The sequence below is a fragment of the Astatotilapia calliptera genome, chromosome 14, assembly GCF_900246225.1.
Source record: "Astatotilapia calliptera chromosome 14, fAstCal1.2, whole genome shotgun sequence".
Lineage (NCBI taxonomy): Eukaryota > Metazoa > Chordata > Actinopteri > Cichliformes > Cichlidae > Astatotilapia > Astatotilapia calliptera.
This window is the reverse complement of record NC_039315.1, coordinates 27,818,914-27,831,703: the sequence shown is the minus strand read 5'-3', so window position 1 is coordinate 27,831,703 and position 12,790 is coordinate 27,818,914. Positions and strand designations below refer to the sequence as shown.

The 12,790-nt window shown below is 40.2% G+C and overlaps 1 protein-coding gene across 1 annotated transcript; it reads right to left on the bottom strand.

Annotated features, from left to right (window-relative positions):
- Window positions 1-6,402: 6,402 nt before the first annotated feature.
- Window positions 6,403-12,754, bottom strand: LOC113035901 (uncharacterized). Its single transcript, XM_026191763.1, has one exon. The coding sequence runs from the start codon at window positions 12,696-12,698 to the stop codon at window positions 8,244-8,246; it is 4,455 nt and encodes a 1,484-aa protein (XP_026047548.1). The 5' UTR covers window positions 12,699-12,754; the 3' UTR covers window positions 6,403-8,243.
- Between the last annotated feature and the right edge of the window lie 36 nt (window positions 12,755-12,790).

Below are 12,790 nucleotides of genomic sequence, written 5' to 3'. Positions count from 1 at the left end.
TGCCAGAGGTTTCTTCCTGTTAAAAGGGAGTTTTTCCTCTCCACGGTCGCTCATAGGGATCAATTGGGTACAATAACTTTGTTGCTTTTTGGTCCGTCACATTGACCAAAAAGCAACATGTTCTTAATAGAGTGGCAAGTGAGTGTTTTACATTTTCCATCTGTGAACGGTAGCTTCTACTGCTCATTTATTGATTTGGCACCAATTTGGCACAAAATAAAGAAAACTTTAAACGACAACAAATGTTCTCGTCTTTCTTCAAGTCATTTTCAATAAACAAATTCAATAAATCAAATTGCATTCAGTTATTCTTGTATTTCCTCGCGTAATTAGTGGCTATCTAGTCAGTAGCCCAAAGTGCAATATGTTAGCTACTAATAATATCTTTGTATTGTTTTTCTTTGGACCGATGCTCACATCGATGCTTCTGTTTGTTGTTGTGGAAAAATAATTTAAACATCGAAACCAAACCGATTTTCTGAGATTTATTTTAAGAAATTTCAAACCTCTGCAAAGGGATCAATAAAGCCGTCGTGTGGATACAATCTTGTCTATTCAGTGGTTGGGAGTGAAGTTCTCACCTTCATGTAGGCACCAGCGTGATAATTAAGTGTGTCAGCAAGACCAGGTATTTAAGGAGCGGCTGTGGCAGCAGCCAAAGTAACTGCTGTTTCCCTTTCAAGCTTCCTAGTTTTTCCTGGAGTTCAGCCTTCAAGTTGATTCTTCCCTCCCTTAATTCAATTTACTTATTTGTAAGCTACATGTATGCTCACTAACAAAGCTAAATGAGCTAAAGCTAACGGTGCTCTTTAAATTTGAAGAAAATCCAGTTCACTTTCTTTTCTCATCAGTCCTCTCGATTGTGTCTTGTAGCAGGTTTTTGGCTTTAACACATCAAAGATCTGATGGGTTGAGTTGGCCATAAGGCTCGTCAAAGTTTAATAGTGGTGGCTTATTGGGAAAAACAGTCCTGACAAAGTCAATCAGCCCCTCCTCCCAAACATTAATGGATGATGCATGCATGAATACTCAGCAAACATCATCTATAAAAAAGGATCTGTATGTTCTGTATGTTCTGTATGTTCTGAATCACCATAAAGTTGCTAATAGCAAGAACACAACACAGCCGGGTGTCTGCTACTCTTTGTTTATTCAGATCTCTTTTCACACAATACTCTTGTTGCTTCTGAGCCTCTCGTTTTACTAAAGGTTATGATGGAGCAGCAAGACTGAACCAGTGGCTGGATAACATGAGGAGGAAGGAGTGGAGACCTGCACAAACATCATGTCTTTAAAGTGCTCGCTTTAAAACAGAATGCTTTCTAAGAGTGAAAGTTTAAGAAAATCTAACTGTAATATTTAACATGCCTACTCTCCTTTCCCCCTATTTGTACTAATTTAGGGAGCACAGCAGTTGCAGCCATTTTAAGGTTTGTTTTTTGTTTTTTCTCAGGCGAGGTCATCTGTCAGAGGGGCAAGAGGCAATATTTTGGTAAGTACTGACACAGAGGTAAGTGACTCTCCAGGTTTATTAAAGAAGGAATCAGAGTTTGGCAGTGCTGTTAAAAATTCAAAATGATTAAATTTAAAAAATAGAATTTCTTTCATTTCAATATTAGAAAACCAGACTGTTTATATTCAGTGTTATTTATGTCATTTAAATTTAAATGCTCATTTTTGTTTTGTGTGTGTTGTTGACGAGTATTAAGACTAAGACACAGATTATTTTCTGTCCCAAGGAAGGTCGATACGTTGGCCTTTAGCCAAAAGCAGACTCAATAAAAAAAGATATTTTCACGGGAATACAAAGTTTCGTTTGTTACAGGAATCTTAATCACATGAACGTGGGTGAGAAACACTGGCAAGGACTCCAGTGTAACAGAGGGAGAGCTTGGTTAATAATGGGCAGGACACACTGGGAGCAAAGGTGAAGCACAACAACAGATTTTGTTACTTGTCTATGAGCTCCTGGAGTAAACCAATGTGCCAGGTTGGGGAAGATTCACTCTTGGTGTTTCTAATTTATATGCAATTGACTGAAGCATATACATATTGAATTATTCATAGGACTTTGTACAAAATATAAATGTCTTCCATGTGTTATATTGTGGTTTGATGTTTGCATATGTGGATGTTTTGTTCCTCATTTGGTTTGCTTCCCCCAGACTTGGGCTATTCCAGATGCTCACCTGAATGATAGAGAATAAAAAGAAGCCAGTTGCTGTTACAGGGGTTGGGTTCTTTGGTGTGTTTTGGTGGGTACACTCATGCTTTCATTAATAAAGATTACTAGATGATAAATATTTTTGCAGCCTCGTGCCATTTTGTTTGAACCTATACGTGACTGCTGGCCAAACTGATATAAATAGTAAGTGAAGTAAATAAACTGCCTGTGGCTTCTCAGGAAGTCCTGCATTTGGGTCCTGTTATTCACTCAAACCTGACAATAACACATCACCCTGTTTTATCCACAACTGTAAATTTTCGGAGACATCCTGTTACATTTACTGAGATCAGCAACAGACTTGCTGAATTCAAACCTCAATAAAAATGTGAAAATGACTCAGCTTTTCCTTCTTTTGTTTTTACAGCATTATGGACTATAAGTTAAAGCAATTAATGATGCAGTGAATGATGGTCAAAGGGTTGATCTTTACACAGAGCACGTCTGTCCCTTTTTATTAGCCCATTACAATTATTCCCCCATCACTTTAAAAAGGCAACAAAACATGCATGAAACATTTCTTCAGAGATGTAATTCAGTTTTAATTATATAGCGCCAAATCAACACAACAGTCACTTCAAGGTGCTTTATATTGTAAGGTAAATACACTAAGTAATACAGAAAAAAAAAACCCCAACAATTGAATGATCCTCTTTGAGCAAGTACCTGGCAACAGTGGGAAATAAAAACTCCCTTTTAACAGGAAGAAAGCTCTGGGAGATCAAGGCTCAGGAAGGGGCAGCCATTTGCCACAACTGGTTAAGGGAGAGCGGAGCAGGACAAAAGAAACACACTGTGGAAGAGAGACAAGTTAGTGTCACAATCTAAATGTTGAAGTTGGTCGACATTTTCAGATCAGACTTATGGTCTTTAAGCCAAGTTTAAAATTTGTTTTGAATGTCCTTGGTGTAGTTATTGATGCCATTTCTTTTTATGACAATCTGTTCTTAAATTGTGTTTTATTTCTCACAAAAGTGAAAAGATTATGGAAGAAAGTCGAGCCAAAGAACAGAGCTGGCTCTTAGACTTTGAGTATAGGAGGCCCTCAGCAGAACTTTTAAAGAGAATAAGAAACACAGAAAACCGTAGATAAGGAGGTGTGCTCTGACAGTGCAGCGCAGCACCCAGAAAGCTATTTGGCATTGGCAGAGAAGACTTAGGAAGTTATTCAGGAGCAAAACCCTGGTACTCAACTTTGCTGCTCAAACCTCAAATATATTGATACTTTTACGCCAATATACAATTTATTTCCAAAATTGTTACAACAAAGAAATAAAAAACCAAACATAGATTTCATAACTTTTTATGCTAATTATTATTTGAAAAGTCATTACAAAACAGGCAGTTTTTGAAAATTCAGATGTAACTCTAACTACAGTCATGAATAAGCGAACATGAATGGAGACTATGTGCTGTCTTAAGACGTTCAAGCAGGGCTCTAGAGTGCGACCAATTTGGTCGCAAATACGACCAAATTTTTCAGTGGTGCGACTAAAAAGAAATATTTGGTTGCACCTGTGCGACCAACTGTTTGGGTAGCAAAAAATAAATAAAAAATCTGCAACCTTCCCTGTGGTCAACAACATACACACATTTTGCCCCTATCGTGGACTAAACCAATCAGAGATAGTAAGGGGCGGGACCTCTCTGATTCGCCGTGGTCCAGATGAAGGTGCAGGTGGTAGTGGGAGGAGTAGCTTGAATAAAGCGATATCAATTCATTAAATCCTGAATGACTTTTAAATATAACTGTGTTTTGCCAGAAACGCCAGATTCTCAGATTAAAGCTCACAAAACCATTTCAACAACAACCAAACAGCAAATGAGAGCAGGTACACGGATTCACACAAAGACGTAAACACAGACCCGACGCATCAGAATCAGCTTTGTCTTTCTCGGCTTTCTCACCTGACGGCCTTAGACGGACACGCTGTCGGAGCTCAGCGATTCTGATGCGTCCGGTCTGTGATTACGTCTTTTTGCGCTGATTCTGAGCTGCAGGTTTTGTCTCTTTCAACCAAAATTCATCGAGCCAGCAGCAAAAGAAGCAGCAAACTGCGCTTCACATTTGATCAATGTCGTCATGAATTTTGCTGTTTTGCTTCCACGACTATTAAAATCACACTCCATGCACAGCTAGCTCTCTCTCTATCTCTCTATATTATATAAATTATTATAAAATTTGTGTGCGCCTAACTTTTGTGCCGGTATGCCTAACTTTTTAAAGTTAGGCGTACTGGTACGCCCATGGCAAAAAGTTAGTCTAGAGCCCTGTCAAGGATCAATCGGTGTCAATTAGCAGAATGAAAGTGTTTCATGGATAAAATTGTAACTCCTGCGAGAGAAACAGAATGACGTTCTGTATAGTTTCATTTCAATTTGGCCATAAAAATATTACTTTTGTTTAGAAGATGGTGTAAACACTGTAAATAGTTATTTTAAAAGTTTTGCTCTATTCACTCCAATTCACTGAGGACCATCTTGAAAATGTCCTGAACTGAAGCCATTTTCCGAACTATAACAGGAAGGGAAAAGACTCTTCTTAGATTGGTTTTGGTGTTTCTGTGTGAAATCAGTAAAAGTATGAACATAATCGCCATCTAGTGGCAGAGAAAAGGAATTAAAACACTTTGTGAATGAGCTGCCACAGCAGTGGTCCAATCTTCTACTGTGTCAGGAGTATTCAGACAATTTTGACATACTTTTTTTCCACAATGGTAAAACCAATATTAGGTACATAATTCATGACAAATAAACATGTAAAAGGGGTTGATGATATAAAACAGCTCTGTATCAAAGGCAGTGTGGAGTAAGCAGACCTGCTTCTGTTCACTCTGAAGATGAAGCTACTTTAAGAAAACCCTCAGAGTCCCAGAGCTTCTTTCTTCACGCTGCAACCCAGCAGGACATTTCCAGCATCCACACACTCTGACACACACGGTGCTAAAAACACAAAACAGATATTAAAATAATGATTGTGGGAGGAAAGCTGTAGAATGAAACAGTTTTTTAAAGCTGTTATTTTATCTGTTACAATCATTGCTAGTACCATTGTGAGCACAGAGCCACGAGGCAGCCTTCATAGCCAGAAGCTCCCACTCGTCCTTTGCATCCATCTTGAAACCATGAAGCCAGATCAGAGCCAGAATGGTGGCCCACACTTCACTGCTGGTCTAATTCCCCAAATCAAAATCAATCAAATAAAACAGACAGAACACACATTTTACTTTCTACAACCAGTAATATTACATATGTTTGTGTACTTCTTTGTCACACGGGGTCACCAAGGTGGGCAGCTCTGCATATTTGATTTGGCAGATTATTACACTGGATGCTCTTCTGATGAAATCCCAAACTGTGATATCATAAATGCTCTAAAATAATGTGCTGACATGTTTTTACAACAACTGATGAGGAAAATAATTTCTGCTGCCGTGTGGTTTCTGGATAATATCAGACGCTGGTGCAGCTCAGTGGGAGGTTAGGAGTGTGATTACCACCAGTGTTTTAGCTTCTGATATGCAGATGTTTATTCTCAGGCTGTGAGGCAGGCCTACGTTTAGTTTGACTTCATTTTATTTGTTTTATGGTGTGTTTTTAATTATATCATGTGTTTTTGTTCAAATTATAGAATCAAATCTGTTTTATCTCACATCATCATTTTGTGTTAATATTTAAATTGACAGCAGTGCATCTTTTCAGGCTTTGACTTTTCCACCTCCTCGTTGGTCTGTCCCAGTGCAGCAGCCAGAGCTGGATCAAGCAGCCAGCAGCCAGACGCCTCCTGCAGGGAGACTAACTGCAGCAAAGGGTCTCTGGGTGGCTGCTCAGGCACAGCAGCTGGAAAATCTAAGATGCAATAAAAACAAAACCTGATTATGGTGCTAGATGACAAACAGAACTCTACATGATAACTCAGTGCATAAAACACCGCACTGTAAACTATGCAACAGATAAATATTATGTTTTTCACTTGAAAATTACATCTTAAAAATGTAATCATTACATAAGAGCTCCACATCAAACACATTAATCACATCATCTTTGTAGTGAAACAGCTGATGACTCATTAAACGTTTCCATGCAATTTATCCACAGTGAAAAATATTCACTTTGCTGGATCTGAAAATCACGATTTCCGAGATCAGACGAGATCGGGCGTGTTCAGTTCACGTGCTGCTCTTTGGCAGTTTTACAGATTTTATTCTGAACATCTTTCTGAAGTGACTGGTTTTTGCTTGTATTCAGCAGAAACTGGAAACTAATCCAACTTGCTGAATGTATTTACACAGTCTTGTTTGCCTCCAGTGCAGTGTCTTTGTCACAAATGTGAGAAACAAATTAAAAGGTGATCATGCCAAAAGGTAGTGAAATTAATACAAAATTGTGAAGGCAAAGTGCCAGAAGAGTAAATACATGGTCACAAACTGTGTATCAGGTAAAATTGTCTAAGTGAGGGTTATGCTTGTGTTTTACTATAACACCATCTAGTGGATATCTAGTGCTCATTGTTCTTTGACAAATACTTTCAAATAGCTTCACAGTGCAAAGCAACCAGAACTGAAGGCAGATACAGTAAAGGCCTCGCAAGGGAGGAAACAACATTTGATATCTATGAGTTCTACACTCCAAACGGTCAATTATTAACAAAAAAACTTGCTTGTTCAATCCAATTTGAGCCTTTGAAAATGGGGGGATTGTATGAAAAAGGCCTAACTCCTGAACGAGCATTTTCAAGGATTTCAAGCACCTGTACCTGTTCAATGTTCACTTGAAAGACCCCCTTATAAAGTACTTCTAGCTGAAATGATGAGGACAAAATCCATGCTGCTTGTTTGTGAAAAATCTGAAAGTTGTGGCTGTATAGACAAACACAGTGAAAAATTTCTGAAGTCTCAGTGTCTCCCTGTGTGTTGATGCAGAATGTGTGCACACAGAAGACTCAGTGCCAGTTATCAATTTAGTTATTTATTTTTTGCACTGCATTAGATAACATCAAAATAGTGTTTTCAAAAATGACAATAATATTCCCAATTGTGTTATTTTTATGTTGTAATCTTTATGAAAAAACTTAAAAAACAAACAAACAAAAACAAAACACCTACCTCATAATCTTTTGAGTCTGGTATATGGCGGGGCGCTGTGGACACCCAAGTTTGTGAATGCAATAGCTCAAGAACGAGACAATGTAGAATTTTTTAATTAATACCATGGTAGCATTTACTAAAAATCTCTGTAAGGTTTAAATCTCAGGGACCTTGACTTCAAGGTCAGAGCTTAACTTTTCTAAAGAAAAGAGGATTTTCCCATTTATAAAACATGTATGTCTACTAGGAGGCTAAAGGTTAGCACTATATTTAAAAAGAGTTACAAACAACAATTAGATGATGCTTAAAGCTGGTTTATTTAATAAACATCCAGTTTATTTCCAATTTGGATCAAATTATGTCTGATTGAAGGACTGATGTAATGGTAAGTTGTCCGCTGCTCCGCTTTGAATATTGGTAAGAACTTGACACAGAGATTACTTAATGGATTTTAAGCAAAATTGTGCCTTAGTTCAAGAACATATTCATCAGTTGTTTTTATGTTTTTAGGCTTTTTTTCCCTTTTCAATTTTCACAAGAATTGCTAGTTCCCCTAGAGTTTTGGCCACCTCAACAATCAAGTGATTCCCTATGAGCAAGCAATGAGCGACAGTGGGAAGGAAAAACTCCCTTCTAAAAGGAAGAAACCTTCGACAGAACCAGGCTCTTAAAGGGACAGCCATCTGTCGCGACTGGTTGGGGTGGGGGGAGTGAAAATTAAAAAAGACAAAAAAGCCAAAGTGATCATTATTGGAGCAGCTTAATTAATTCTTGCAATGTAATCTGCTGTTAATGGCTTTTTACAATCCCTGTTTGTGTTTTTGTCATTTTTGTCCGTGGTTGAAGCAATGCTGGAGATTGATTCTCTATGATCTTTCTGTTTTGAAGGCTGCTGAGAGACCACAAGGTTTGGTCCCCGTTTGCTACTCATGTCAGGGAGAACTCTTAGAGAGGCCAGGACTGAAAAAGGGGTGGTGGAGAACCTCCGAGGGTGTTATGCGCTGGTTTGGATCCAATGCTAACATCTCTTTGATTAGGCTGACAAATACATTTTGGATTTTTTCCTTGCCCCACATTATACTCAGCATTAGTCCAAGGTCATCGAGGCACTTAAGTTTTATGGATCGAGTGTCGTTGGACTGATAATCTGTTTCATCTTGAAATTGTTTTTCGGTCTTAAATGTCCAGCGTTGTCCGTTGTAGTTGTCTTTTATGAAATAGTTATCAGTGTAAAAGCCAGAGTCTAAAACATGATCTGGTGGCTGTCCCTGGGTCTGTATGATGAATTTCAAAACATCATAATCATTTCTCCCAGGGTAGAAAGGATACCCAGTAGCAAGCTCCACAGCTACCAGCCCCAGGGACCACATGTCTATTGCTTCATTAAATAGACTACCAATCATAACCTCAGGTGCTTTATAACCAACCGTCCCCACACAGTCACCAGGAATCACTGTAGATGCGGGACATGCAATGCCAAAGTCTATAAGTTTGACTTTGATGGGACACTCATAGCGGTCCACAACCATTATGTTTCCAGGTTTGAGGTCAGCATGCACTATTCCCACAGAACCCAGGTGGGACAGGGCATTTGTGAGTTGATGTAAAATTGGCCTGATTTCGCTTATGGGGAGACCCTGGTTTTCCGGGTCCTCTATGTAGTCCCACAGGCTTTGGTCAAGGAGTTCAAAATTTAAGCAGATGCGGTCACCGTCGATGAAAAAGTCGTTCCATTGAACAATGTTGCATCTATCTGCATCCAAGCCTCGCAGCTGCTCCAGGATGAGAATTTCCATTTTTGCCTGTTGGAGAATTTTAGGGTTATTTTTGTTGACTTTAATAGCAACAACTTTGTTGGTTTTTGTATTGCAACATTTGGTTACAATACCAAAGCCCCCTTCTCCAAGGAAACCCTCGACCTCGTAGTGACCTCCCAAAAGGGTCCCTTTAGATATTTCAAGATCATCTATAGAGGAGGATGTGTTGGCTGATGCGTTGACGTATTCTTGTTGAGAAAATTCTTCTGAGTATTGGGAACTGCAGCTGATTTTCTGTGATTCTTCTCTTTTGCAACTAGAAGGCTGCTGAGAGACCACAAGGTTTTGTCCCCCTGTGCTACTCATGTCAGTGCAGGGAGAACTCTTAGAGAGGCCAGGACTGAAAAAGGGGTGGTGGAGAACCTCCGAGGGTGTTATGCGCTGGTTTGGATCCAATGCTAACATCTCTTTGATTAGGCTGACAAATACAGTTTGGATTTTTTCCCTGCCCCACATTATACTCAGCATTAGTCCAAGGTCATCGAGGCACTTAAGTTTTATGGATCGAGTGTCGTTGGACTGATAATCTGTTTCATCTTGAAATTGTCTTTCGGTCTTAAATGTCCAGTGTTGTCCGTTGTAGTTGTCTTTTATGAAATAGTTATCAGTGTAAAAGCCAGAGTCTAAAACATGATCTGGTGGCTGTCCCTGGGTCTGTATGATGAATTTCAAAACATCATAATCATTTCTCCCAGGGTAGAAAGGATACCCAGTAGCAAGCTCCACAGCTACCAGCCCCAGGGACCACATGTCTATTGCTTCATTAAATAGACTACCAATCATAACCTCAGGTGCTTTATAACCAACCGTCCCCACACAGTCACCAGGAATCACTGTAGATGCGGGACATGCAATGCCAAAGTCTATAAGTTTGACTTTGATGGGACACTCATAGCGGTCCACAACCATTATGTTTCCAGGTTTGAGGTCAGCATGCACTATTCCCAAAGAACCCAGGTGGGACAAGGCATTTGTGAGTTGATGTAAAATTGGCCTGATTTCGCTTATGGGGAGACCCTGGTTTTCCGGGTCCTCTATGTAGTCCCACAGGCTTTGGTCAAGGAGTTCAAAATTTAAGCAGATGCGGTCACCGTCGATGAAAAAGTCGTTCCATTGAACAATGTTGCATCTATCTGCATCCAAGCCTCGCAGCTGCTCCAGGATGAGAATTTCCATTTTTGCCTGTTGGAGAATTTTAGGGTTATTTTTGTTGACTTTAATAGCAACAACTTTGTTGGTTTTTGTATTGCAACATTTGGTTACAATACCAAAGCCCCCTTCTCCAAGGAAACCCTCGACCTCGTAGTGACCTCCCAAAAGGGTCCCTTTAGATATTTCAAGATCATCTATAGAGGAGGATGTGTTGGCTGATGCGTTGACGTATTCTTGTTGAGAAAATTCTTCTGAGTATTGGGAACTGCAGCTGATTTTCTGTGATTCTTCTCTTTTGCAACTAGAAGGCTGCTGAGAGACCACAAGGTTTTGTCCCCCTGTGCTACTCATGTCAGTGCAGGGAGAACTCTTAGAGAGGCCAGGATTGAAAAAGGGGTGGTGGAGAACCTCCGAGGGTGTTATGCGCTGGTTTGGATCCAATGCTAACATCTCTTTGATTAGGCTGACAAATACAGTTTGGATTTTTTCCCAGCCCCACATTATACTCAGCATTAGTCCAAGGTCATCGAGGCACTTAAGTTTTATGGATCGAGTGTCGTTGGACTGATAATCTGTTTCATCTTGAAATTGTCTTTCGGTCTTAAATGTCCAGTGTTGTCCGTTGTAGTTGTCTTTTATGAAATAGTTATCAGTGTAAAAGCCAGAGTCTAAAACATGATCTGGTGGCTGTCCCTGGGTCTGTATGATGAATTTCAAAACATCATAATCATTTCTCCCAGGGTAGAAAGGATACCCAGTAGCAAGCTCCACAGCTACCAGCCCCAGGGACCACATGTCTATTGCTTCATTAAATAGACTACCAATCATAACCTCAGGTGCTTTATAACCAACCGTCCCCACACAGTCACCAGGAATCACTGTAGATGCGGGACATGCAATGCCAAAGTCTATAAGTTTGACTTTGATGGGACACTCATAGCGGTCCACAACCATTATGTTTCCAGGTTTGAGGTCAGCATGCACTATTCCCACAGAACCCAGGTGGGACAGGGCATTTGTGAGTTGATGTAAAATTGGCCTGATTTCGCTTATGGGGAGACCCTGGTTTTCCGGGTCCTCTATGTAGTCCCACAGGCTTTGGTCAAGGAGTTCAAAATTTAAGCAGATGCGGTCACCGTCGATGAAAAAGTCGTTCCATTGAACAATGTTGCATCTATCTGCATCCAAGCCTCGCAGCTGCTCCAGGATGAGAATTTCCATTTTTGCCTGTTGCAGAATTTCAGGGTTATTTTTGTTGACTTTGATAGCAACAAATTCGTTGGTTTTTGTATTGCAACATTTGGTTACAATACCAAAGCCCCCTTCTCCAAGGAAACCCTCGACCTCGTAGTGACCTCCCAAAAAGGTCCCTTTAGATATTTCAAGATCATCTATAGAGGAGGATGTGTTGGCTGATGCGTTGACGTATTCTTGTTGAGAAAATTCTTCTGAGGTTTGGGAACTGCAGCTGATTTTCTGTGATTCTTCTCTTTTGCAACTAGAAGGCTGCTGAGAGACCACAAGGTTTTGTCCCCCTGTGCTACTCATGTCAGTGCAGGGAGAACTCTTAGAGAGGCCAGGATTGAAAAAGGGGTGGTGGAGAACCTCCGAGGGTGTTATGCGCTGGTTTGGATCCAATGCTAACATCTCTTTGATTAGGCTGACAAATACATTTTGGATTTTTTCCCAACACCCCCTTATCTTCAGTAGTTGTTCAAGGTCATCGAGGCACTTAAGTTTTATGCATCGAGTGTCCTTGGACTGACAACCTGTCTCATCTTGAAATTGTCTTTCGGTCTTAAATGTCCAGTGTTGTCCGTTGTAGTTGTCTTTTATGAAATAGTTATCAGTGTAAAAGCCAGAGTCTAAAACATGATCTGGTGGCTGTCCCTGGGTCTGTATGATGAATTTCAAAACATCATAATCATTTCTCCCAGGGTAGAAAGGATACCCAGTAGCAAGCTCCACAGCTACCAGCCCCAGGGACCACATGTCTATTGCTTCATTAAATAGACTACCAATCATAACCTCAGGTGCTTTATAACCAACCGTCCCCACACAGTCACCAGGAATCACTGTAGATGCGGGACATGCAAAACCAAAGTCTGTAAGTTTGACTTTGATTGGACACTCATAGCGGTCCACAACCATTATGTTTCCAGGTTTGAGGTCAGCATGCACTATTCCCAAAGAACCCAGGTGGGACAGGGCATTTGCGAGCTGAAATAACACTGGCCTGATTTCTGTTACTGGGAGAACCCGGTTCCTCCGGTACCGCATGTACTGCCACAGGCTTTCATCGAGGAGTTCAAAATTTAAGCAGATGCGGTCACCGTCGATGAAAAAGTCGTTCCATTTAACAATGTTGCATCTATCTGCATCCAAGCCTCGCAGCTTCTCCAGTATGTAAATTTCCATTTTCGCCTGTTGCAGAATTTCAGGGTTGCTCTTGTTGACTTTAATAGCAACGACTTTGTTGGTTTTGTATTGCAAATTTGGTTTATCTCGCG